Source organism: Salmo salar, chromosome 17 (genome assembly GCF_965601325.2).
Source record: "Salmo salar chromosome 17, fSalSal1, whole genome shotgun sequence".
Lineage (NCBI taxonomy): Eukaryota > Metazoa > Chordata > Actinopteri > Salmoniformes > Salmonidae > Salmo > Salmo salar.
In genome coordinates this window covers 6623607-6650023 of record NC_138307.1, presented here as the reverse complement: position 1 = coordinate 6650023, position 26417 = coordinate 6623607, and the positions used below count along the sequence as shown (strand labels likewise).

Genomic DNA, 26417 nt, shown 5'->3' with positions numbered 1-26417 from the left:
TATACTGCAACACCTCTGAGGCGTCTCTGTGTGTGTGTGTGTGTGTGTGTGTGTGTGTGTGTGTGTGTGTGTGTGTGTGTGTGTGTGTGTGTGTGTGTTCAGCTGATTCCTCCTAAAAAAACACTATATCAGATGGACATACAGATGAAATGTCATATCCATCTATTGACATTGATATTCACTATATGTTTATCAGTGGAGGCTCCTAAGAGGAAGAAGGGGAGGACCACCCTACTCAGTGAATTTCATAAAATAAAAAAATAAACATTTAAAAAGGTCTACAGTAGCCTCAACAGCACTCTGTAGGGCAGCACCATGGTATAGCCGGAGGACAGCTAGCTTCTGTCCTCCTCTGGGTACATTGACTTCAATACAAAATCTAGGAGGCTCGTGGTTCTCAACCCATTTCATAGACTTACACAGTAATTATGACATCTTCTGGAGGACGTCCTCCAAACTATCAGAGCTCTTGCAGCTTGAACTGACATGTTGTCCACCCAATCAAAGGATCTGCGAATGAATCTAGTACTGAAAGCATAATCTACAACTAGCTAGCACTGTTAGCCATGCATAAAATGTGGTAAGTAGATGACTCAAAGAGAGAGAAAGACAGTGAATTTGATAAAATAAAAAATGAAGGAGAAGCAAGAGAGAAAAAAATAGAGTATTTTTTTTCACTTTCACTTTTTTAGCTAGCAAATACAGCTAGCTAGTTCAGCCTACTGAAACACCCGGCTCAAACAGAGGGATGTGGTGTTAGCTAGCTGGCTATGACTTTCCAACACAACCCTGGAACTCTGCCAAGTCAAGGTAAGCTTTTGGTTTGACTAATTTACTGCCACCGGGGCACGCCGGTGTAACTGCTTACTGACTGTACACTAACGTTACTGCATGATTGTAGCAGGTTTACTAATGGGTTAGTTCTATTAGCTATGCTGACTATGACGTTACTTTAGCTAATATGGTGACAATGATGAAGGTTGTGTGTAGCGGTTTGGCTTGGAAATGTTTTTTTGCCTGGTCACATACAGCTGATGTGTTGTGCATTGAAGTCCACAAGCGAAGGGACAAGGTGAGAGGCAGAGAGCACATAGATGCAAGAAGGAATACAACATGGCTGCTATGAAAGTGAACTGTGTTTACGCGTGATCAGGGGTGTATTCAATTCGCGGATTCTGTTGAAACACGTTTCTTAAATGGAAGCAAACGGAATAAAACAGGGATAAACATAACTGAATTTGTCCAATAGAAACTCTCGTTTGCAACAGTTGGACTAATGATTACACCCTATATCAGCTAGATGCAGGCAAGAGTGTGCAAGGTGGTATTGAATGTCACTGGCTGTCCATGTGTCACTGTCTGTCACCTCAAATTTGTCTCTCGACCTGTGTGCACCTACGTTGTAAACTTTCATTCATAGGCTATGTTGTAGCAACCTCATGATGGGTATAGGGAAAATTTGAGTATCATGTAGTAGCCTAAACCTACCAATGATACATTAAACTGGGTGAATGGAATATGAATGACAGTGATCCAAAATAATCCAATATGAAGTAATAGAAATAAGGCCATGCTCATGAATAAAAAAATAGTCATCCCTTATCTTAACCGGCACTGACCGCCACTGATGTCTATATAGGATGAGAGTAAAAGCGTCCTCATGCTTCCCATCCGAAACAGTTCCGAACAGTTTGTGCATAATATTATGATGACATTTTGTGACGATTAAGTTTGTTTTGGTCTTCGACAAGGGGTTTTTCGAGCAAGCCGAAGTCGGTAGCTGAAGTCTACGCCCCTTCATCGGTGATTGGTCAACAGTAGGGATTCCTCCATGAAGTGTTTGCTGTCAATTAACAAGAGACGACTCGTTTTCATGAAAACATTTTCATTGAGAAATACTGCAAAATTGCGTGACTAAGATCTCCTTGGCAAAAACGTCAAAATGAACGACAGATTTTTTAGAGTTATCTTAGATTCATTCCGACTACGGCGTCTCAATATGGATAAACATTACAATTGCTGTTTTTCTTCTCATTTTTTAAACAAAGGTCTTTTAATGGAGTATGCAAGCACACTCATTCGCTTCGCCTATATGCACCAGCCAAACCGAAGCACACAGAAGTTTTAAGTCCTCACCATATGAGTAATGTTTTCAACGTGGCACAACAAATGATGCCACCTTTTCAACATGTCAGTTCGTCAAATTTCTGCTCTGCTACAGCAGCCTCTGTCAACTGTAAGTGCTGTTATTGTGAAGTGGAAACGTCTAGGAGCAAACAACGACTCAGCCGCAAAGTGGTAGGCCACACAAGGTCACCGAACGGGACCGCCAAGGTTGCAACACTCACTACCGAGTTCCAAACTGCCTCTGGATGCAATGTCAACACAATAACTGTTCGTCGGGAGCTTCATGAAATGGGTTTCCATGGCAGAGCATCCACACACAACACAAACATCACCATGCACAATGCCAAGCGTCGGTTGGAGTGGTGTAAAGCTCACCGCAATTGGTCTCTGGAGCAGTGGAAATGCGTTCTCTGGAGTGATAAATCATATTCACCATCTGGCAACCCGATGGACGAATCTGGGTTTGGCGGATGCCAGGAGAACCCTACCTGCCCGAATGCCAACTGTAAAGTTTGGTGGAGGAGGAATAATTGTCTGGGGCTGTTTTTCATAGTTCGGGCTTGGCCCCTTAGTTCTACTGAAGGGAAATCGTAATACTACAGCATACAATTACATTTTAGATGATTCTGTGCTTCCAACTTTGTGGCAACAGTTTGGGGAAGAGTCCTGACCTCGAACAGCTTTGAGATGAATTGGAACGCCAGCTGCGAGCCAGCCCTAATCGCCCAACATCAGTGCCCGACCTCACTAATGCTCTTGTGGCCTTCAGTAATGTCCCTTCAGCAATGTTCTAACATCTAGTGGAAAGCCTTCCCAGAAGAGTTGAAGTTGTTATAGCAAAAAAGGGGGGACAAACTCCATATTAATGCTCATGATTTTGGAATGAGATGTTCGACGAGCAGGTGTCCACATACTTTCGGTCATGTAATGTATTTAATCACAGTGCTTATCGGTCTGGGCTGCAAAACATTTATAGAATAATAAGACCATTTTCCTGTTGTTTTAGTTGTCATTGCTGTCTATTAATATGCTATTTTCCTCTATTTCTCATGCTTGTACATCAGAAAGAAACAGAAATGAAATACATATATTTTGATGATTGTTGGACGGAATTTGAATTAGAAGGCCGGAAAAAAGGGAGAGGAAATGCCAGTAGTAGTCAACTGTCCCTGACAGTGTGAATAGAACAGGTAACATGTCATGGTGGAACTGACTTAACGTGTCTGTGGTGTATGAAGTTTCTGCGGAGTGATTTACAGAGGGGACAGAAGGGGTCAGGACATCACTTCCTGTTTGCCATCCATCACCTATTACAGTTGGCTGCAAACGAAGATGGATTTGCCCCCCCTGTATGAGAGAGGAAATGCCAATACCAACTATCAACCCCACTCCTCACAGGAAGTCTCAGGCCAACCCTTTTATACACCTACACCACATTCTGGTCCTCTCTAGCTCAGTTGGTAGAGCACAGCCCTTGCAAAACCACGATAGTGGGTTCGATTCCAAGGACTACCCGTACGTAAAATGTATGCCTGCATGACTGTAAGTCTTTGGATAAAAGTGTCTGCTAAATGGCTTATACAACATTAATACACCTAGAGGTTCTCTGTATAGCATTCCTTTCATCATATACAACTCCCATAGAACTAGATAACATTTAATGTATCACTTCTAAAATCACTGCAACTGACATCTCATCTTGCTGTACAATGCCGTCTTTGATAGTTTTGCTACTTCTATCAGCAGCAAAACGAAAGCAATGGAAATGGCAAAAGATCAGAGTTTCTGTCAGACGTACGAAAGAGGCTTCAGTCGGCCTCTAAGTGTTGACATCAGTGGGACATGAAAGGCAGTCAGATTATGTGGGATCCCCCTGGTTTCACACTACAAGTAACAGTTTGAGCTCTTGTCAATGGAGAGTTGAAGACTTTTGAAATTGGGGGAAAGAAATGTTCACTACTTGAAACAGCAGCTTTACTTGCTCATCAGTCTTCTCTCTCATCTTTCTGAAGGCAGGGAGGAAGCTACAGTATGGTGCAGAAATGAAATAATGAACGCATTCAATGTGAAAGGAGGTGAGAAAAGAATGCAAGTACATTCTACAAGGATTTCCACTTCCCCCGTTACTCTTTGCTACAGATGTAGAATCTTAATCACTCTTTGGTTGCTGAAAATTTTCCTGCACAGCAGTGTATTAGAGGTTTAAAAAGGCTTCTACAGTCAGTCATTACCACTTAGAAATTTCAGACTTGATTTGTCCCTACAAAAATTCACATTTCTTGTTGCTGCAGGATTATTTTCCTGCTGTAGCAAATTGACTCAAATTGAGATCCTACATCTGTAGATATGATAAAGCAAACATTTTCAAAACAGTAGTAATTCATTTAGTAATGGATAAATGAGCAGACAAACAAATACCACACTTTATCAAAGTGAACTTACTCTCAACGATCACTCTCCGTCCGGTCCAGTCGTCATTGACAACCTGTATATTCCCAAAGTGAACGTCACTATAGAAAATCCGGTTGGTGCCACCAGAGTCCTGTTGTCGGTGATGAAAGGCCAGCGCTATCACATTCTTGAAGTAGGCAGGGTTCTCATAGGGCCTGATGGGAGAGTTGAGGTCGCTGTCGTCTGATAGGTGGATGCTCCTCAGGATCGACCTCTCAGAGTAGAGAAGGTAGCCATCGTACTGGTGACAGCTGAGACCGTCTAATCAAACGACAATGATTATGTAATTGAACCTTTGAAACTGTGATTAATTGAAATAAGAACCATTTGATGTGGGAAAAAATACAAAAATAAGATCAAACTTTAATAGTGCATTTAAAATCTCTACACACTTAACAGTAAAAATAAATAAATGTAAGAATAAAAAGCAAACAAGAGGCAATAAAAGAGATGAATGAAAACACAAAAGATCACTGATTACCTTTAGCCAGGTAGCCGTGAGCACAGGAACACGTCCTCCTCCCACTGCCCTGGTGGAAACACAGCTGATGGCAGCCTCCGTTGTTTTGGCCGCACGGGTTGGTTCCTGTAGGGAAGTCAACTACAGGGTCAAAGGTCAGAGGTCAAGTCAGGTTCTCCACAGTCTTATTGGCTGTCAATCTGAAATGTGTTGTTTTGACCATAAGGAATAAGATTCCATTTTGAAGTTGCAGTATCAATGTTAAATCAATATTCAGCTATTACGTTTCTGTATTGCAAGAGGTTGAAATACCTTCACATTAAAATGGGCAATCAGCAGTTGCTGCATCCATTTTTGGGCATAATAATACATTATTTGTACCTATTGATTCTTGAATAATATAACTTATAAATAAATGCCTCATCAGCTTAGTTTAACTGTTGTACCCCAACAGAACCCCAAATATAAGCTTGTTTTACTCCAATGTTTGTAAACAAAGGAAATGTTAACAAAACATGGTTAAACTCCAATTTTGATATCATGGATATCCTTGCATCCATACCTCTGTTTATGCATTTGAGAGTGATTACATTTTTTTCCAGCCCCATCCTTCAGCTTTTTACTGAAACAGTGGTGGGAAGGACGACGTTATTGTTTCAACTGCTGATTGGCCCTTTAATCTCAGGTCTATTCTAGAACACTTAACAACCGCAGGTACTGACAGCCAGGTAAGAACATGAAATAATAAGGACGTGATAATGAAGTTGAAACCTCAACCTTTCTCCCGTCCTCGGTTAAAGACTTTGACATCGTTCAAGTTGACTCCCAGACCACTCCTCAGAGTCATGGCTCCCTCCGTTGGATAACTCTTGACGCCTCGGCGAATGGAGCCTCTGGCATGAGCCCTATGCACGCACGCACGCACGCACGCACGCACGCACGCACGCACGCACGCACGCACGCACGCACGCACACACACACACACACACACACACACACACACACACACACACACACACACACACACACACACACCAGGAAGAGGAGGGAGCTTGACACCAGGTAACAGGAAGTTTGACACGGGGATAATCAATGGCCCTCGTCTAATTAAAACAGAAGAACTCATTCAAATACACTAGACAGCTGGTCTGACAGAAGGTGACGGGACCTAGCTACCCTTGTGGATGACATTGAGGTAGGTACGCACAATTTAAATAGAGAGGTGTCTGTTCTAAATGTTCTGCCTTTTTCTCTGTCAATTAGATTGATATTTAAAGTGACCTTGTGGTGCAGGTGGTTAATCCAACAAGGGTAGAGCAGCTGGCAAAGGCTTCTATGGAGCCTGTTTGGAGAGACTGTACTATACTGTAACATTTCTGGAAGAATAAATTACCTGTCAGCCCAGTATATGTAAGCCCCATAGACGGCCATTGAAAACAGATCCGCTGTGTTGCTGGCTGAGGATGACAGTACTATCTCCCGGCTCTCTCCGCTCTCAAGGCTGATCCGCTCTATCTTGTCGGCGCGGGCGTCGCACCAATATAATTTATTTTCCTAGAATACAATGTTGAGAAAGTAAACTTCAGGTATATGATGGTGGGAGAGTATCATTATAAAAAGATAACACAAAGCAGAATGTAATGCCACTTCAGCCTGGAAGATCAGAGGGAGGCTAAAGTGCTGTGTGTGCACTCTGGGGGCCAAAAACACCTGGTCCTCCTGTTTGGCTCAGTGGGTAAACGTGTGGAGCTAGCAACATCAACGTCATGGATTTGATTCCCTCTCGGGTCACAAATAATACAATGCCTGCACCCACTGATTGCCAATAACTTTGACGCCTATCCTTTTGAGATTTTTTTTTTTTTACTTGCTCAACAAAATCTCTTTTTGCAATTGTATTACTTTGAAATAATATAATAATAAACTAAAAATAATACCATATAATATAGCTCGGTATTTGTATTATTTATTTCATAGTATTTTTTGCTCATCTTTATCAAGGGTGCCAATAACTTTGGAGATGAATAAACATAAGCTGTTTTAGATAAAAGCATCTGCTAAATGGCATTCATTATTATATTTTATAAACTGGGTGGTTCGAGCCCTGAATGCTGATTGGCTGACAGCCGTGGTATATCAGACCGTATACCACGGGTATGACAAAAAAAATCACTGTTTACTGTTCTAATTACGTTGGTAAGCAGTTTCTAAAAAGCAATAAGGCAGCTCGGGAGGGTTGTGGTATATGGCCAATATACTGTACCACGACTATGGGCTGTATCCAGGTACTCTGCTTTGCGCCTCGCCTAAGAACATCCCTTAGCCATGGTATATTGGCCATGTACAAAACCCCCTCCGGGCTTATTGCTTAAATATACCTCATAGTCTATGGAGATCCCATTGGGCCATGCTATTCCAGAGTTGACCAGAATAACTTGGTCTGATCCGTCCAGCCGGGCCCGACAGATGCAGGGGCTTTGGCCCCATTCTGTCCAGAACAGAAACCTGGCCAAGAGGACAACAGAAGGGTAAGAAGAGTCCACAGCCACCACCACCAAACAATGTTCATACTTTACAGTCACCTCTTACACTGACAGGAAATGCTTTGGGTTGATCTAACGTGTATTGTTCATAATCAGTAGACCACTTTTTTTGTCTAGTTGCGATAAAGATGTCTTTTTCAAGGGAGAACTGGACCAAGTCGGCAGCATCAACACATCAGTATTAGACACACAGGCACATGACGAAAATGACGTCAATACAATAAACAGCACGTCAGTAACAAACATGTACACGACACAAGCCAAAAAAAACTGTGCGATACGTCAAGCATCAGAGCTTGCAAAAAAATCGCAGGGCCATAACAGTATCGACGCATAATTCAAGGAGGCTGAACTCCATGCTGGTATGGATGGACAGTGCAGTAGACATTTTCAACTCCCTTTCAGAATACTAATACTGAGGCAAGCAGCTGATCCAATGTTCCAACGGTTATGACTTCCTAACTGTGAGCGCACCAATTATAAATCATTAAAAATAACATGACGGTATGCTCTGGCTCCAATCTCCTCACACAAACTCTAATATCCATAGGGGGCCAGTTGTTGACATATTTCTATATTGGCTTTAATTTAAGCAATCAGCGTGATTGCCACATAAAGTTATCTCTCTCTACATGAGATCTCCGGGTAACGCATGCATACAATGCTTTGAATAATAGGGGTTAGAGGGAGACAACATTAATTAGCCCAGCGCAGGTGAGGCACAAGCTGTGTCAGTAGACACACACACACACACACACACACACACACACACACTCAGTGCCAGTAGACTCATCTCTATTCTCCTCAGCTGCTTATCCTGGTTCATTAGCATCTCTCATCAGGGGAGGAATCAATAGGAAAGTGCCCTGCAGTCTAAGCTGATGTGGGAAAATGGACCCGTCCTTTCTTTTCCTGTTATTAATGATTGAGAAGCTGAACATGTGAGACAGTGTAATCAGTTATGAACGCAGAGAGTGCTGAAATACTGTATTTATACTTTAGTTTGCTTTGGATGAAGGGTGGATAGTTTATTGGCTGGTAATTGCTTGATGTTGTATGTACATTTTGTTGTGTTACAGCCTGAATTAAAAATGGATTGAATTGATATTTTGTGTCACTAATCTACACAACAATACCCCATAATGTCAAAGTGGAATATTCTGTTGTTGAAATGTTTTGAAATTAATGAAAAATGTAAAGCTGAAATATCTTGAGCCAATAATAATTCAACCCCTTTGTTATGGCAAGCCTAAATAAGTCCACGAGTAAAAACGTGCTTAACAAATCACATAAGTTGCATGGACTGATTCTGTGTTCAATAATAGCGGTTAACATGATTTTTTAATGACTACCCCATCTCTGTACCTCACACATACAAATAGCTGTAAGGTCCCTCAATCGAGTACTGAATTTCAAGCACAAAGACCAGGGAGGTATTTCAATTCCTTGCAAAGAAAGGCATTTGTAGATTTTTTTACCTTTATTTAACTAGGCAAGTCAGTTAAGAACAAATTCGTATTTACAATAATGGCCTACCAGGGAACAGTGGGTTAATTGCCTTGTTCAGGGGCAGAACGACAGATTTTCACCCTGTCAACTCAGGGATTCGATCCTGCAACCTTTTGTTACTGGCCCAACGCTCTAACCACTAGGCTACCTGCCGCCCCTAGATGTGAAAAAATATAAAGAGGATACGCTGAATATACATTTGAGCATGGTGAAGTTATTAATTAGGCTTTGGATGGTGTATCAATACACCCAGTCACTACAAAGATACGGGCGTCCTTCCTAACACAGTTCTCGGAGAGGAAGGAAACTGCTCAGCGATTTCACCACAAGGCCAATGGTAATTGTAAAACAGTTACAGAGTTTGTGATATGAGAAAACTGAGGATGGATCAACAACATTGTAGTTACTCCACAAAACTAACCTAAATGACAGAGTGAAAAGAAGGAAGCCTGTACAGAATACAAATATTCCAAAACATGCATCATGTTTGCAACAAGGCACTTAAGTAATACTGAATACAAAGCTTTATTTTGGGACAAATCCAACAAAACACGTCACTGAGTAGCAATCTTCATATTTTCCAGCATGGTGGTGGCTGCATCATGTTATGGGTATGCTTGTCATCGGTAAGGACTACGGAGTTTTCTAGGATAAAAATAAACGGAATACAGCTAAGCACAGGCAAAATCCTAGAAAAAACCTGGTTCACTCTTCTTTCCAACAGACACTGGGAGATGAATTCACCTTCCAGAAGGACAATAGACTAAGACACAAGGTGAAAATCTACAGTGGAGTTTCTTACCAAGATGACATTGAATGTTCCTGAGTGGCCTAGTTACAGTTGAATTAAATTGGATTGAAAATCTATGGCAAGACTTGACAATGACTTTCTCGCAATGATCAACAAACATGACAGAGCTAAAATAATTAAAAAAATAATATTGGACAAATATTGTACAATCCAGGTGTTCAAAGCTCTTAAAGACTTACCTAGAAAGACTCTCAGCTGTAATCTCTGCCAAAGGTGTTTCTATGTACCGTCTCAGAGGACTGAATACTTATCTAATCAAGATACAGTGCATTCGGAAACTATTCAGACCCCTTGACTTTTTCTCCATTTTGTTATGTTACAGCCTTATTCTAAAATGGATTTTAAAAAACATCCCCCTAATTAATCTACACACAATACCCCCTAATGACAGAGCAAAAAATGTTTAGATATTTTTGCAAATTTATAATGGAAAAAAACTGACATATCAAATTTACATAAGCATTCAGACCTTTTACTCAGTACTTTGTTTAAGCACCTTTGGCAGTGATTACAGCCTCGAGTCTTCTTGGGAATGACACTACAAGCTTGGCACAGCTGTATGTGGGGAGTTTCTCCCATTCTTCTCTGAAGATCCTCTCAAGCTCTGTCAGGTTGGATGGGGAGTGTCGCTGCACAGCTATTTTTAGATCTCTCCAGAGATGTTCGATCGAGTTCAAGTCCGGGCTCTGGCTGGGCCACTCAAAGACATTCAGAGACTTGTCCCGAAGCCACTCCTGCGTTGTCTTGGCTGTGTGCTTAGGGTCATTGTCCTGTTGGAAGGTGAACCTTTGCCCCAGTCTGAGGTCCTGAGCGCTCTGGAGCAGATTTTCATCAAGGATCTGCTCTGTTCATATTTCCCTCGATCCTGATGAGTCTCCCAGTCCCTGCCGCTGAAAAACATCCCCACAGCATGATGCTGCCACCACCCTGCTTCACCGTAGGGATGGTACCAGGTTTCCTCCAGATGTGACGCATGGCATTCTGACTAAAGAGTTCAATCATGGTTTCATCAAACCAGAGAATTTTGTTTCTCATGGTCTAAAAGTCCTTTAGGTGCCTGTTGGCAAACACCAAGTGGACTGTCATGTGCCTTTTACTGAGCAGTGGCTTCCGTCTGGTCACTCTACCATAAAGGCCTGATTGGTGGAGAGCTGCAGAGATGGTTGTCCTTCTGGAAGGTTCTCCCATCTTCACAGAGGAACTCTGGAGCTCTGTCAGAGTGACCATCGGGTTCTTGGTCACCTCCCTGACCAAGGCCCTTCTCCCCCGATTTCTGTTTGGCTGGGCGGCGAGCTCTTGGAAGAGTCTTGGTGCTTCCAAACTTCTTCCATTTAAGAATGATGGAGGCCACTGTGTTGTTGGGGACCTTCAATGGAGCAGAAATGTTTTGGTACCCATGCCCAGATCTGTGCCTTGACACAATCCTGTCTCGGAGCGCTACGGACAATTCCTTCGACCTTATATAGACAAGTGTGTGCCTTTCCAAATCATGTCCAATCAATTGAATTTACCACAGATGGACTCCAATTAAGTTGTAGAAACATCTCAAGGATGATGAATGGAAACAGGATGCACCTGAGCTCAATTTTGAGTCTCATAGCAAAGGGTCTGAATACTCATGTAAATCAGGTATTTCTGTTTTTCTTTTTTTATAAATGCAACAATTAAAAGAAAACCTGTTTCAATTAGTCATAATGGGTTTATTGTGCGTAGATTGATGAGGGAAAAATGTATTTAATCAATTTTAGAATAAGGCTGTAAGGTAACAAAATGTGGAAGAAGTGAATACTTTCCGAATGCACTCTATATTAGTGTTTTATTATTCATGATTTTTATAAACGTTCAAATTTGTTTTTTCTTCCACCAAAAATTATAATTAAATCCATTTTAATCCCGGTTTGTAAGATATCAAAAATGTAGTTTATTAAGAATTCCCTATCCTGCAAAAGCAAAACATTGAAATGCCACTTCTTAAAACCTGTGAATCCTGGAGAAATCTCAAAGTAAATCAATAACGGAGAATGGTCAGATAACAACATAATTCAAATCTCTGCATGGGATGTACATTTCAGAAAAACAGGGGAGGTGAAGACAATCAATTTGTGAGAAAGACTGATGATGTGGAGAAAATAAGATCCTCTCTAGTACTAGGATTTGTTAGGCACCAGGCATCCACAATGTTCCAGTCATCTAAAAAGGTCTTAATATAATTTGAAGGTGCCCAGAGTGCCAAGATATTATCACTGGTGGTATTAATAGTAGGATCTAGAGTCAAGTTAAAATCTCCCCCAAGTGTAACGTCTGCTCCCAGCTCACACTCTCAAACACGTAAATCCCCTGAACGCAGCTCACACTCCAGCTCACTTTCCAGCTCACACTCTCGAACACGTAGATCCCCCTGAACGCAGCTCCCTCTCCAGATCCCAATCACCTGAATTCTAATCACCTATTCACACACCTGCATGTCATTATCACACACTATTTACTTCAGGTCTTGGCACCCCATCATTGTGAGGTGTTGTTTGTTTTGTGACACACTTCTATTCGGAGCCCTGTTTTTCCCGTAATATAATCCTCCGTGTATGATAGTTTGTGCCCGCCTCACTAACGACACCTTTTGCCTATTCCCTGCCTGTACTTCAGCCTATCGGATGTCCTGTAATCAACCTATTGCCTGATCTCCCGGGCTACGTTACTAGCCTTTTCCCTGCCTGTACTGTTGCCTTTTTGGACCCCCTGTGTATGACCTTCTGCCTGCCCCTGGACCCAGCTACCTGCCTCCTCCTGTGGTCCTTTACAATAAACACCAGCTGTGCCCTGTGCTTGAAACCAGCTCTGTCTCCCATCGTGTCCATTACACCAAGGATGGTCACTGAATCTGGGAAGTCTAACAACTTAAGCTTCAGGCTTCAAGCCCTTAACCAACAATGCAGTTTAAAGAAAAATAAGTGTTATGTAATAAATAGATAAGTAAACAATATAAATAAAAATAAGAAATAGTTAAAGAGCAGCAGTAAAATAACAGTAGCGAGGCTATATACAGGGGGTACCGGTACAGAGTCAATGTGCGGGGGAACAGGTTAGTCTATCCATGAGTTAGCTTGAGATGTAACTATATCCAAGAGCCTGAGATTTGAAAACACTTTACACAGAGCTGAGATAGAAATACTGTTTAGACAGACACATAAAAGAAAAACATAACATAAAACCCCAAATTGATCGTGCAGTCTACAATTGTGAATGCATACAAATTCTATAGTATTAAAATGTAATTAAATTAACCAACAGAAAAAACTTGATAGAAAAGGCCAGTATGCCAGGGGACACAAGGGTTTACCCCCGAGAGAGCAACGGCCAGTAGACCTGAGTCGGCAGTCCCTTGGGTGCTGACACAATGTGGAAGAAGGGGTGTAAATACTTTCTAACGGCACTGTAATTATATAATTCTACTATATAATCTTGCAAAGATCGTTTTATGACGTTCATTATTACTGGCTATCAAAATGAATGAAAACATTGGTTATTTGGCGGTCATTTCCAGGGAATACATTATGTAGCTAGGACGTGTTCATTACATACCAAGCGGGTGGACTTTAAAGTGTTAACTGAAATGAAAAACTGTACACACCCTTTCACAGGGTGCACAGCAATGGCTTTGGGCTGGTCAAGTCCTTCAGCTATCACCACGGCTCGGTACAAGCCACTGAGTCGAGCAACCTCTATGATGTTGAAGCCATGGTCCGTCCAATAGATATTACCTAGTAAATAACACAAACATGACTTTGTACAGCGTTCAACCATTGCATTACAAGTCAGTCAATTCATTACATTTTATGTATGTCTTACTTGTGAAGTATGTCCTATGGCTCTCATCTCTCTGTATGTCCTACAGTTGCAGTCAAATATATTGGCACCCTTGCACTTTACAATGGAGCACAATGGAGCAGAATGTTCTGTTTTCTCATTTTTTTATGGTTGAACTGCTATTTTTAAAAGTAAGATGTTGCACTGTAAATGAGAATCACCTGCCTCCAACCAAATTAATTTCAATTCTGTATAATTTAGTCCAGGCAATTTGTTTTATACTTTGATGCGAAAAATATTAATTTGATATTTTTTTCTTGGTCCTGTGCGGTTGTAAATCAATGTGTGAAAAACTTTTTATATATATTTATTTTTTTAAACTTATTTTAGAAGAAATAGTGAATCGTGCAAGGGTGCCTTCGGAAAGTATTCAGATCCCTTTACTTTTTCCACATTTTGTTACGTTACAGCTTTTTTCTAAAATGGACAACAAAAAAATCCTGAATAATCTACATACAATACCCCATAGTGACAAAGAAAAAACAGGTTTTAGACATTTTTGCTGATTAAAAATAATATATAATAATAACTTATTTACGTAAGTAAGTATTCAGACCCTTTGCTATGAGACTCGAAATTCAGCTCAGGTGCATCCTGTTTCCATTAATCATCCTTGAGATGTTTCTTGACTGGAGTCCACCTGTGGTAAAATCAATTGATTGGACATGATTTGGAAAGGCACACACCTTTCTATATAAGGTCCCACAGTTGACAGCATGTCAGAGCAAAAACCAAGCCATGAGGTCGAGGGAATTGTCCTTAGAGCTCCGAGACAGGATTGTGTTGAGGCACAGATATGGGGAAGGGTACAAAAACAATTCTGAAGCATTGAAGGTCCCCAAGAACATAATTCTTGGAACCCCCAAGACTCTTCCTAGAGCTGGCCGCCCAGCCAAACTGAGCAATCGGGGGAGAAGGGCCTTGGTCAGGGAGGTGACCAAGAACCCGATGGTCACTCTGACAGAGCTCCAGAGTTCCTCTGTGGAGATGAGAGAACCTTCCAGAAGGACAACCATCTCTGCAGCACTCCACCAATCAGGCCTTTATGGTAGAGTGTCCAGACGGAAGCCACTCCTCAGTAAAAGGCACATGACAACCCACTTGGAGTTTGCCAACAGGCACCTAAAGACTCTTAGACCACGAGAAACAAGATTCTCTGGTCTGATGAAACCATGACTGAACTCTTTGCCTTAATGCCAAGCGTGACGTCTGGAGGAAACCTGGTTCCATCCCTACGGTGAAGCATGGTGGTGGCAGCATGATGATGTGAGGATGTTTTTCAGCAGTAGGGACTGGGAGACTAGTAAGGATCGAGGCAAAGATGAACTGGGCAAAGTACAGAGAGATCCTTGACGAAAACCTGCTCCACAGAGCTTACGACCTCAGACCAGGGCGAAGGTTCACCTTCCAACAAGACAACGACTCTAAGCACACACCTTCCAACAAGACAACGACTCTAAGCACACAGCCAAAACAACGCAGGAATGGCTTAGGGACAAGTCTCTGAATGTCCTTGAGTGGCCCAGTCAGAGCCCGGACTTAAACCCGATCAAACATCTCTGGAGAGACCTGAAAATAGCTGTGCAGCAACACTCCCCATCCAACCTGACAGAGCTTGAGAGGATATCCAGAGAATAATGGGATAAACTCCCCAAATACAGGTGTGCCAAGCTTGTAGCATCATACCCAAGAAGACTCAAGGCTGTAATCACTGCCAAAGGTGCTTCAACAAAGTACTGAGTAAAGGGTCTGAATACTTATGTAAAAGTAATATTTCAGTTGTTTATTTTCAATATATTAGCAAAAATGTCTAACACCTGTTTTGGCTTTGTCATTATGGGGGTATTGTGTGTAGATTGATGAGGGGAAAAAAATAATTTAATGAATTTTAGAATAAGGCTATAACTTAACAAAAATGTAGAAAAAGTCAAGGGGTCTGAATGCTTTCCGGAGGCACTGTATTTGACCGCAACTGTACTTTTATGTCCTCCTTTGCACTTGACATTGTATTCTCTTAAGTAAAGGTTAACTTTGAGAGCTCGGCTACTTACCTGCAATCCAGTCCACTGCAATCCCCTCCACGCGGCCGATACCACTAGTGACAATGTCCTCTCTCCACGTCTGATCTCGCTTGGCTCTGGATATCCTGTTCAAGCCCATGTCTGTCCAATATAACGTGTCATTTCCTATTAGGAAAATCAATTCATTGAAAAGGATTAATGTTCTTCCCTTCATTTGTTTCCTACAAACTAGAATTAAAAATAACAATTAAAACATTGAAATGATAATGATTAATTTGCAATCCGAAGCATGAAGAATAGTTCAAATAATCACAAAAAAACAATGCCAATACACTCACCAGCATGGAAGTCAATCCCCACAGCCATCACTGAGCCGGTCACCGGCATCAAGGCTTCACTATTATCACTGGGATCCAGGGATATCCCCCTGATGCCCTCATGAACTGAGTACATCAGGAAAGACCCGATGCCTTCAAGTTCAAACACAAAGCCAAACCAATCAACTATATGGCATCTACTGTACATGTCAAATGTAATTCTAACCTTCACGTCACATCAGGAAAGACCCTAGTCCTTCAAAACACAAAAATGCAACGCTCATAGACAACGCCATATTTCAATGCCACTATAGGATCTGCAGTACATGTCAAATCAGATTCACATCATGGTTTTCATATGTTGTGTTCCCTGTTCAATGTACTCCCACGAGAAGCCGGTACAGTACCTTCACATGACATGCGATCGGAGTGGAGGTTGTAGCCCACGGCACAGGAACAGCTCCGTGTGCTCTCTGATGTTGGGAAGCAGAGCTGAGAGCAGCCTCCATTGTTGTCCTGACAGAGATTCCTCCCTGCACAGCAGTGAAACATTACACTGTAAATTGAACACGTAGGCATGGTCATTGTATATGCTTGTGGATTCCTTCAGGAAACAACACAGTAATGACACAGTAGGACAACATGCGTATTATTTAACTGAGCATTATGGGGGGGGGGGCAGAGTTAGGCAGAGTACATCTGCATTGCATTACGTTCCGATTATTTTCATGAGATTACAGTACTTCCACGAAAGCATGAGCACTTCCAGTGAGTGAGAGAGAGAGGACGAGAGTGAGAGAGACAGAAAGAGAGAGAGAGAGAGAGAGAGAGAGGGAAGAGAAGGGGAGAGAGAGAAGCCTAATGAGACATGGCCATACTCCCATGTGGTCTGTGTCAAAAAGATAAATGAACTAGCTAATCGGTCAGAGGAAGTTTGAGGAGGAAGTTGAAAGATTTACATTTAAGACACCTTAATTGCCATTTTTAATACTAACAGAGGTTGAGAGCAATCCTGATATTGGACGTGTCAATAAAATGGATGATACTGCCAATGACTCACAAAACTGCTACACGGAATCCTTATTTCAATAAAGCTGCGTCTCAATGAAGAAGCATTATTTTTGGCCAATAGGATTAAAAAAAGGACAATTTCTTCTGAAACATACATACACCAATAAAAAGCAATGTCGGTGCATTCTCAAGAGAGGATCGAAAACACTTAGCAATCTCTAGTCAAAAGCACACAACAAAGCTTTACAAGGAGGTAGGACATTGTCTGAGTAAAAGCATTGAGTTGCAGTCCTACTCATTACACTACCTGTCTGGCTGTCTTCGTCATACATCTTCATATGAACAATCCCTGTGGTCTTGTTACGTAAAACCACCATGTCCAGCCCACCTCTCTTACTGACGGTCCCCAACTGGGCCAAGTTGTCATCAGCCCACCACAGCTTGGCACCTGAAGACAGGAAATCAATGATTGTTCATGACTGAATTGACAAGTATATTGATAAATCAAAGCTATTCAAAAGACCACGGATACTGTCCAGTAGCAATAGTGGTTCTATGCTGTCTCCGCGAGTAACCCTTCAATCAAAAGCTAACGGCCCATTTGTTCATAAATAGTAGGCAATACAGCATGTTCACAGAGCACTACAAATATCACTGGACCCAAATAACACATTGAATGATCGCTTTCCTAGGAACTGTAACATACAATTGTAACTGAATTGAATACATTCTAGGAACGGTGTAATACTGTATTATCCATAAGGTATGCATAGCTCTAACTGTACAGTATTCCTTTGCTGATGAATACAGTAGGCCGGGGCTGACTCCTGGGATGTTTGTAAAAGAAGGGACAAGGAGGTAGCTGTGTAAAGGAGGACTTTCATATTTCTTCCTCTGAGAATCGGGTGATACGAGACAGAGAGACAGGATCTTAAGTTCATTCCCCTACCCATAAATCTTAGGGGCACAGGTCCAGGGAGGAAACAGAGGAACTGGGCCATGTGACATATTTTTTTCTTATAATATAAGCCCATGCACTGTACTTGCACCCTTGACCGAAAAAAAATGTCAATGTTTATGCATGAGCCCAGTTCCAGCAAACAGGCAACGCTGAAGTACAGTCAGCCCGGCACAAAGGACATCGGACAGCGGCTCAGCAGTCAGAAAACCTCTGAAGCAAGACCAATCCTGTGCCTGTAGACAGAGAACTTAACTTTCTCTTCTTTTTTTAACCTGTCTGCAGACTTGAATGGGGTACAGTACAATAGGCTTAAGCCAGACCATTCTTGGCTTTTGGCCTGCTGGACTAGAGCTATCAACAAAGAACAGAATCTCCTCGAATGACGGGAGGATTGGAGAGCATACAAAAAGACGGCGTGTTAAAACCACAGAGAAAAAAAACAACATGTCTTTTTATGGTTAAATCACAGATAGGATTTATATAAACAGCAGTCCCTCTGCAGGTGAATTACATCAAAATCAAACAGTATTCCCAACAGAATTACGGCAGACTATACTGTAGATAGATAGATAGTACTTTAATATCCCAGAGGCTATTTCAATATCCCAAGCAGATAAGAGAGGCACTCTAAATGAAGGAATCATAACAAAACCAGAGCGAGAAGCCCATCAATAATGATGTTTCTCCGCTGTCTAACTCCCTGTAGGGTTAGTCATGGGGAATAACCACTAAAATATTAAATAGTACGATATTAAACAAATGAATACAACCATCTAATCAACACAAAAAAATAATTATTCCACCCTGTTAATAGTATCATGATCAACTTTCTTATAGAGCGTGGAGAGAAACTCCCCCTCAATGATCTGTACTATTAAAACATAATAGATGTACAATATTATACAATCACCATTACAGCTATAAGTAAACCTGGGACAGTCAGTGAGCAGGATGGATAGAAAGCCCAGGATGCCCATCACTAAGTCAGAAAGCCTGGTTACTGGTTTCTGTTTCTGTAGCGTGAGGCAGCTCACTGTCAAAACCCCTTTTACTCATGTACTCCAGATCAAAAACAACCCCAAATCAATGGATTAGTATTTAAAACAAAATACAATTTGGTCAGAAAATACCTTTATGAGCTGTAAGAACACAACATATTTATATCAGGCACTTTCTAAGACAAAAATAATATACACAGAGTCTCAGGGTGTAGTGCTCATCCATAGAACCATGCTCCAAAAAGCAAAACGGATCCTAGACCAGCACTCTTACTCTGAAACACTTTATGAACACAGGCCCATGCTCTAAACTCTCGTCACTCACCCATAACAGCTAGAGCTGTGGCTTTAACCAGCTCTTTCTTCATGGTCTCCAGCACTTCCAGACCACTACCGTCCAGACTACACCTGTTGATGGTGGCGTTGCCTCCACTGATCCAATACAGCTTGTCTGATGTGTAGTCTATCGACAGGCCTAGAAGAGACATCATCGATTAGAGCTATGATTGACATATTATGGGGTTGCTGTTCTACCAATCATCTCACTCAATATTGCAATATCGTTTGTTACCAGATAGTAGTACTACTGTTGTCATGCAATATAAAATTGCAGAAGATAACTGGTACTAGCCACTAAATGTGGATGCTTTGTACGTAGAACAAATATTCAGAATTTTACATGTGACATTTACCAACTGGCTCTCTCTGGTTCTGGTGAATGATCTTGCTATTGCTTCCATCCATGTTGGCCACGTTGATTGTGTTGCCATCTGTCCAATACATTTTCCTGGAAGGTAAAAACTCATTAGGAAAACAATATTTTCCACAGAGAACACCAACACAAAAGTGCATCATTTATCATATCGTGTAACTACCATTCATTTGACTACATCTTGTTATACCTAATCAATATCAGACATTGAACTGTATAAAAGTACGTCCAAAAATCTAATCTTACCCTTTAGACGGATGTACGGTGAGACACTTAGGCTTCTCAATCCCATGAACCACAGAGGTTTTCAGGGACCCGTCTAGCCTCGCCACGTTTATCTGTGTCTCGTCGCTTTCTGAACTAATCCAATACAGGTTCCTGGAGAGCCAGTCCACGGCCAGCCCTCTTACATTAACAATACCTGCAAAGAAATCACATGCAGAAGACAACATCAATATGGTCATGTTAATCTCTTCAATAAAGTCATGTACTGAGTCTATCGCTTGAACAACCTGACAGGTGGACTATGATAATTAGAATGGGTACATATGAAAAGGACATCAAATGGATGCAAAAAAACAGTGTAACAGTCTGAGAATACATTTACAACAAACATTACGTTTAGTTACATGAGTGTCAGAAAACCGCTACATTTCAGAAGACAGAGGTGAACATCTTTCCCTACCTCCGGATATGACCGTCTCTATTGCGGTTCCGTTGATGGAGGACCGTTTGATGGTTTGTGTTTTGACGTCAGTCCAGTAGATTCGTTCCTCTGATGCATCGTAGTCCACTGCTGTGACCTCATCTATATCTGGGACCGTCAGGGCTGTGATCAGGTTCAGGTAAGGGTTGTCAATGTCCACGCCACGGATCTCTGTTCGCCTCACATACAGAAGGAATTTCTTCAGTGCTGTTGAAGGACAAGAGAAAACTGGATATTGACATTGCTTTGTATAGCCTGCTTTCAAAGTTCAGAATCAAGCAGGAGTTATTGGTGGCCTTACTATTCAACACTCAAACCACCTGAGAATTTGAAATTCCATGCTCTTTCAATGTCATTGTAGTGTGAACATGATTACAGTCTTGTCAGACACCTTCTTCACTTTTCTTCTCAAAACAGTAGAAACCTGCTGTGTTTTGAAATGACTCCCTTTTGAGGGACATGCACTATAGTGTATGAATGTGGAGGATTGTATGAATGAATGAATGGCTAGATAGATAGATGGCGCGATGGCTGGACGGAGAGACTGATGTAAGGACAGACTGACTGACAAATGGATGAAGGGGTGAGGTTCACTCACCGAAGCAGGTAAAGTTGTCTGCAGATATCTTCATGAGGTGGGGGCAGGCACAGGATGCGGTGCGGTTGTAGTTGATAAGGCATAGATGGGAGCAGGGTCCACGACCGCCATTCGCCTCGCAGGGATTTGAGGCTATCGCCGAGAGAGGGGGAGAGGAGGGGAAGTTGTTCAATAATCAACAAAATGTGGCTTCAATAATCAACTAGTGTGGTTTATTTTAATACAAGATTCTGATACTCTTGGAAGGAAACGTATTTGATTTGTGAAAGGCAGAGTCCTGTAAATGAACCCTACTGCCAAAAGTCCAGACAGAGAAAATGAAGCCAGATGAACCAATTCATGGGTTGCGTGTTTAGTCACAATATTGTTTTGAACATTCATTTTTGGACTGATGCCCGACTAAGCATTCTACTCAATGCATCGTCAATCAGCGCCGATGAAGATTTCATCCAAAGTGTATTACAGTGGCTTGGAAATACAATGACATTCAAAAGGAGACAAATAATTAGTATGAAATCTTTTGTTATCATTTGAAGTTGCCAGATTGACTTTAGATGCTGTATAATGTTAGCTAGCTAGCTAAGATTGAGGGGAGGCCAACAGATTTTAGCTAGCTAACATTAGCATTGATAGCTATTTTTGACAAACTTTGCAAGCTAATGACAACTTTGCCATCTGTCTAAAGTAAATTTGACGACATGTTAATGCTGGCAAAGTTGTTTCCTACTAAATATTTGACTACTTTAGCAACGTCATCGTATTTCCAGGCACTATAGTGTCATTTAGACTAAACAGTAGCCTCCGTCCAGAATGACTGGGCTTATCACCACTTTAGGGCGACACTATGGCACTTTCTTATCTCTCAGTGAACTTTGGATATAGAAAGCGAAAAGTATTTTGTGAGACACAGATGTAACAACAAATTCAAAACGCAACCATACAATAAATGATTAATTATGATCTAAGTAAACAAAACTCTTCAACCTGTCCAGCTGAGAAGGTTGTCTTTAATTCAAAACATCCACTCTCTTTTCAACCTTGTGATCTTAATGTTTGAGACAGTGCGGTAGCCTACCTTGTGGTTGTCTGCTGGGGTGGTATATCTGAAGGTCAAATGGCTGGGCGCTGGTTTTCTGGATGACTGTCACATTGGCCCCTGTCCACTTGTTAGCCCGAGCCAGAGTGTTGGTCCTCCAGTCAGTCCAGTAGACACTACCTCCGTAGAGACAGACAGCGAAGGGATGTGACAGGTACTCATGTCCTTTCAGAATCTCTATCACACCAGTCCCATCGTACAGAGCAGAGAATATGGCATCAGACCTGTTGAGATGAAGATAGATGTTTGTCTATTGGAATCATTTGATTCCACCAGCAGGGTTGGGGTGAATTCCAACTCAATACAGCCAATTCAGGAAGTCAACTGAAATCCTCATCTAAATTGGAATTTCAGTTGACTTCCTGAATTGAAATAGAATTGATGGGGAATTGACCCTATATAGACAGGTGCAGGCATATAACCCACCTGGCATCAGTCCACACAACCCTCTTCTCCATAAGGTCCAGAGTAAGACCATTAGGCCAGGCTCCTATCTCCATGTCTCGGAAGACAACATGGCGTCCTCCTCCGCTCATAGAAGCAGCCTCGATCCGAGGAAAGGTGGCATCCCAGTCTGTCCAGAAAATGATTCTAAACCACAAAATAATCAAATAAGAATAATCATCCATGTGAAATCGATTAAGGATTAATCAGAATCAAGTCAACCTCACCCTAAGGTCATTCATATCAAACCAGGATTATGTAAGAAATGCACATCCTTGTTAAAGAGTACACTCACTCACTCACTCACTCACTCACTCACTCACTCACTCACTCACTCACTCACTCACTCACTCACTCACTCACTCACTCACTCACTCACTCACTCACTCCCTCAGAGATAACTAACCCCTGCTCAGGATCCAGAGCGATGGCTCGTGGGTGCTCCATCCCTCCGGCGATCAGTGTGGTCCGGAGCTTCCCGTTTAGCTTGGCCACCTCTATCTGATCTAGGTTGCTGTCGATCCAATACAGGTTCCTTGCTATCCAATCAACAGCCAGACCCTCCGGAGTAGCCAATCCATGTTGGACCACCACTTCAATCCCTGTCACACCTGTAAGGAACCAATAACAGTAAAGGACCAACACACTAACACATAAGAGGGCAAGAGGATGTGCTGAAACACAGGTAAACTAGGCTTTGGTTTAGGAAGTCTTCAGTGGAGTTGATAGGAGAACTAAATATAGCCAATACAACACTTTCCCCATGACCTCAATTAAAAATCAACAACTGAGCTTAACCAAAAATAAAAACAAATGTCCAACCAAATTCTATGGTGTTCCTACCAGCAGAGTCTAGCAGCTTCCCCCTGTATATCTTATCCTCAACCACATCGGTCCAGTAGAGTCGACTCTGATTGAAGTGGAAGTCTAAGGCGATCGTGTTCCTCAAACCAGGAACTAGAAGGCTGTAGTCTCGTCTGTGGAGATCTATCCTCCGGATCTCATGGCGGATGGAGAAGATGATGAATGCCTCAAAGGGATCTGAGGAAGGAAACAAGAAATAAGTCAAGAAATACATTTTTGATAATAAATATTGCATACTAATACAGATTCTCACACAAATACACAAATAACTGTCATGTTTGTTTGCTAGAATAGCAACTCACGTTAGTTTAGTTTGTGAATAAGGTTATATTGAAATCAATAATTATGAAATAGATCGTCATTTCATTCATTTCATTTTCATACCACATTATCTCGTTTAGCTCATCTTGTCATAAAATGAGTACAGAAACCTTCGGAGAATGAATCTCCAATCGAAAGTGTAATATTTTAGATGGAAAAAAAATGGCTTATTCAATACAATTACCAGATGTTACATTATATAACTGGGAGACATTGATGAAGAGAAAAAAAGGCCTATAAAGCCACAGGTGTATAAATGGCCAATATTCAAATAGTACTGCTTCCAAAGGTATTTAACTACTATATAAATGGAATGTCCCAAATATCTGCTTCAGAATTTGGAATAAAATGTACAGTTAGGAATATACCCAATTTATCACATTGCTTTTTATATGTTGGATTCAAGGCACAAGGGTAAGGATGGCTGTCCCATAGAATATAATAATATATGCCATTTAGCAAACGCTTTTCTTCCAAAGTGACTTACAGTACATACATTTTACTTATGGGTGCTCCCAGCAGGTCAAACCCACAACCCTTGGCGTTGCCAGCGCCATGCTCTACTGACTGAGACACACAGGAACACAGAAATAGAATCAGAATTCTCGTTTCTATGGGCGGTCCTTGGGCAGTTCCACAGAGCGCAGGTATGTGTCCGAAAGACTTATCAGCCATGTCACACAGAGCTTAACACCAGCTACCTGTACTCTGGCAGCTGTCTCCATCTAGTGCCAGCCTCCAGCCTGGGTAGCAGGAACACTTGACGGTTGCTTTATACTGCTCACACACTTGGCTGCACTTGAGGTGCCTGGAGCAGTAGTCCAGGGTCTGGCACGTCCTGTTGTCTGGGCTTAGACTGAGCCCCGGCGGGCAGGAGCACACCACGCCCCTCCCAGGAGCCACTGCACACTGGTGGCTACAGCCGCCGTTACCCAAAATGCAATCGGCTGAGACGGCGAGAGAAGAAGACGAAGAAAGGTGATGAGAGGTGAGCAGATTGATTCAGAGAACACAGACAGATGTATGGAAGGAAAGTCAGAGAGTAGTGATGGATGGAGACTGATGTACTGCACGTCCTCGTCGACTAGTGACATAGGGGCTCAATAAAAAAGTGAACACAACTTTCCTGTCATATCTGTCTCGCATCTTCTTTTCTATGGACAAAGTGTCGTGTGGCAATCCCTGGGCAGGTCATTCATGTGAACATAAGGTATTCATCTGGCCTAACCCCATTGCCTAAGCCTGACCCTACTGCTACGATCATCTAGCCCATGTGGTCCAAACAAAAGGATTGTCTCTGTTATAAACCATAATCCCCTTCACTATTAATATGTCTCCTCTGTCTCTTCCCTGCCGTCTTTGGAGTGTTTCCAGAGAAAACTAAGGATCTTGGTCAGCAAGAGTTATATCCTCTCCGGCCTCAACAGCTTGTTCTCCCCGAGTTTCTCCCTGAGTTCAGCGGGGAATAAGAGGACAGATGGACGATGCCAAAGCAAGCACTGCTGCTGATTTACAACAGCTCAACACTGTCTGTCAACATACATTTGCCGGTCGGGCTAGAGGAGGAAGACAAAGGAAATATAGAATTAAGTGAGAAAAACAATAGAACGATATTTAATAATTAATTGAAGTGGGGACCGAGAGAATTGACTCAAGTGAGAGAAATAGGACCAAGAGAATTGGTTAGAAGTGATTTGAACAAAGGTCATACCACAGAAGTGTCCCTCATCAGAGTGGTCAGAGCAGTCATATCTCCCGTTGCAGATGCTCTCAGGAGGCAGGCAGACGGAGGTGTCGTTGGCACAGGGGTATCTGGGAGGTTTACAGGGCGATTTCTCACAGCTTTCCTCATCGGACAGATCCTCACAGTCATAGTCCCCGTCACACACCCAGCTCTTACTGATACACTTGCCTGTGAGGGGAGAAACGGAGAGAGATGAGGCAAGGGACAAAATTGCAAAAATCGAAATCGTTTTGTCCTTATAAGAGATATTGTGAATGATAACAAACCCACATTTCAACCGTAAGTACAAAAATAAGAATTGATTGTCCATTTTCTTGGAGAGAATGGAAACTATCAGATATAAACTGGTGAGAAAATGGTCATAGTGATACCTAAGCCTAAACTGTCAATACCATCAAATGAAGCAATTCTGCTGCTTCTAGGTAGTTTGTCAAATGCTTCTAAAGTGACTGGAAATAGAAGCTTTTAGAAACAATTGCAGGAAATAGGAAGCAATTATTGGAAGCAGCGAGGTAAAAAGCACAGTCTCAGAGGAATCCTGAAAAGCTGAGGACTAAAAGCGCTTTAGGCATCAGAAGAAAGTAAAGTGTATGGTGCTAGCAGAGAGGCAGCCCACCTCAGCTTTAATCTGTGGTATTGATGAGGAAACCCTGGAATAAATCCTGTTTACGTGGCTTGCAACAAGGCCTAATGAAAGGCTATGTATTTGGCCCAAATGGCACACCATTCCTTATATAGTGGACTAGTTTTGACCAGGGCCCATATGGCTCTGGTTAAAAGTAGTGCACTGTATAGGGAATAGGGTGCCATTTGGGATGCCTCCTATATATTTTCAACGACTATACTTTGTCAGCCTCAG

At 41.9% G+C, this 26417-nt stretch overlaps 1 protein-coding gene across 1 annotated transcript in view; it reads right to left on the bottom strand.

Moving 5' to 3' along the window:
* LOC106575230 (low-density lipoprotein receptor-related protein 1B) overlaps positions 1-26417 on the bottom strand; it is a 162685-nt gene that overhangs the window by 90132 nt on the left and 46136 nt on the right. The window contains exons 21-41 of the mRNA XM_082964378.1: positions 25526-25726; positions 24516-24761; positions 23473-23670; positions 23036-23240; positions 22612-22776; positions 22165-22409; positions 21090-21221; positions 20471-20698; positions 20032-20206; positions 19766-19860; positions 19399-19548; positions 17422-17562; positions 16511-16636; positions 16125-16256; positions 15817-15951; positions 13530-13659; positions 7417-7543; positions 6432-6592; positions 5816-5943; positions 5060-5164; positions 4570-4839 (exon numbers count right to left, since the gene is read on the bottom strand). Of these exons, the coding sequence (XP_082820504.1) occupies positions 4570-4839; positions 5060-5164; positions 5816-5943; positions 6432-6592; positions 7417-7543; positions 13530-13659; positions 15817-15951; positions 16125-16256; positions 16511-16636; positions 17422-17562; positions 19399-19548; positions 19766-19860; positions 20032-20206; positions 20471-20698; positions 21090-21221; positions 22165-22409; positions 22612-22776; positions 23036-23240; positions 23473-23670; positions 24516-24761; positions 25526-25726 (3495 nt within the window). The remainder of the gene's footprint in view (positions 1-4569; positions 4840-5059; positions 5165-5815; positions 5944-6431; positions 6593-7416; positions 7544-13529; positions 13660-15816; positions 15952-16124; positions 16257-16510; positions 16637-17421; positions 17563-19398; positions 19549-19765; positions 19861-20031; positions 20207-20470; positions 20699-21089; positions 21222-22164; positions 22410-22611; positions 22777-23035; positions 23241-23472; positions 23671-24515; positions 24762-25525; positions 25727-26417) is intronic.